General features: G+C 55.4%; 1 protein-coding gene across 1 annotated transcript; it reads left to right on the top strand.

Moving 5' to 3' along the window:
- Positions 1–501: 501 nt before the first annotated feature.
- LOC143171589 (olfactory receptor 14A16-like) lies at positions 502–1,482 on the top strand. Its single transcript, XM_076360641.1, has one exon. It carries the CDS (start codon positions 502–504, stop codon positions 1,480–1,482), a length of 981 nt encoding a protein of 326 aa, XP_076216756.1.
- The last annotated feature ends 209 nt before the right edge of the window (positions 1,483–1,691 follow it).

The raw sequence follows: 1,691 nt of genomic DNA, 5'->3' as shown, positions 1-1,691 counted from the left end.
CTACTCTTGGTGAGCTGGGTGGGCAGTGGGAATTTACTTCTCCACTCTGGAGAAGGCACTGAGGCTGCAGTTCTGGTTAGGACTTTTCTGAGCTGCTCCTTAGACCCTGCACACGGAGAGATGACCCTGTGCGGTGCCCTGCTGCCAAGAGGGGTCTGCAGGGCAGAGCTAGGCACACAGCAGGTTGGATGGAGTCTGTGAGCACTGACAGGGAGGAGATGTGGGGACAGAGAAAGAGCTGCTGGCAGGGACAGCTCCAGGCGGCGTATGTAGTCGGGGAGTGAGAGGAGAGCTGCTCCCAGAAATGCCAGGGGAAGGGGGATCTGGGCAGCTCCCTGCCATCCCCTGACATGCCGGACACCTTCCCCGGAGCAAGCCCCTGATCTCCCCTCCCACACAGCAGGACACTAGGAAAAATGAAGTAGATTTTGTTCAGAGTAGTCTAACCTAAACATTTTACTGTCTTCCTCCATGGACTGTGCTGATGCCCAACAGGACCAGATGTCCAACGGCAGCTCCACCACCGAGTTCCTCCTCCTGGCATTCACAGACACACAGGAGCTGCAGCTCTTGACCTTCTGGCTCTTCCTGGGCATCCACCTGGCTGCCCTCCGGGGCAATGGCATCATCATCACCGCTGTAGTCTATGACCACCGACTCCATACCTCCATGTACTTCTGCCTCCTTACCCTCTCCCGCCGCGACCTGGGCTCCATCTCCACCACTCTCCCCAAAGCCATGGCCTATTCTCTGTGGGACACCAGGGCCATCTCCTACCCAGGATGTGCTGCCCAGCTCTTTCTGTTAGTCTTCTTTATCTCAGCAGACTGTTCTCTCCTCACTGCCATGGCCTATGACTGCTACGTTGCCATCTGCAAACCCCTGCACTACGGGACCCTGCTGGGCAGCAGAGCTTGTGTCCACGTGGCAGCAGCTGTCTGGGGCAGTGGGTTTTTGTATGCCGTGCTTCACACTGCCAATACATTTTCACTACCACTCTGTCAAGGCAATGCCCTGGACCAGTTCTTCTGTGAAATCCCCCAGATCCTCAGGCTCTCCTGCTCAGAGTCAGACTACCTCAGGGAGGTTGGGCTTCTTGTGCTTAGTGCCTGTTTAGCATTTGGGTGTTTTGTTTTCATTGTGCTGTCCTACGTGCAGATCTTCAGGGCCGTGCTGAGGATCCCCTCCGAGCTGGGACAGCATAAAGCCTTTTCCACGTGCCCCCCTCACCTGGCTGTCGTCTCCCTGTTTTTCAGCACTGCAGTGTCTGCCTACCTGAAGCCCCCCTCCATTGCTGCCCCATCCCTGGACCTGGTGGTGTCATTTCTGTACTCGGTGGTGCCTCCAGCAGTGAACCCCCTCATCTACAGCATGAGGAATCAGGAGCTCAAGGATGCCCTATGGAAACTGGCACAATGGGCACTGTTTCACTGGCAATACCCTGCCTCCCCTTCTCTGCACATTTCCCAGAATTTATCTTAGGCCGGGAGTCTGCTGTTCTCCCTTGTGATCATCCTACTTCTAGATAATTTTCTGGGTTTATACTGCTTCTCTTGAGGCTTGATCCTGTCGTGTCTGACCCTTGGACAACACTGTGTCAGATGTGACCTGTCCACATGCAGCTCTTCAGTAAAAGGGTATCTCCCAGGTGACGTGCTTGCAGGCTGAGCTCTTTCTCCAAAGCTGCTGCC

Source organism: Aptenodytes patagonicus, chromosome 28 (genome assembly GCF_965638725.1).
Source record: "Aptenodytes patagonicus chromosome 28, bAptPat1.pri.cur, whole genome shotgun sequence".
In the NCBI taxonomy this organism is placed as follows: domain Eukaryota; kingdom Metazoa; phylum Chordata; class Aves; order Sphenisciformes; family Spheniscidae; genus Aptenodytes; species Aptenodytes patagonicus.
This window is presented reverse-complemented; position numbering and strand designations above follow the sequence as displayed.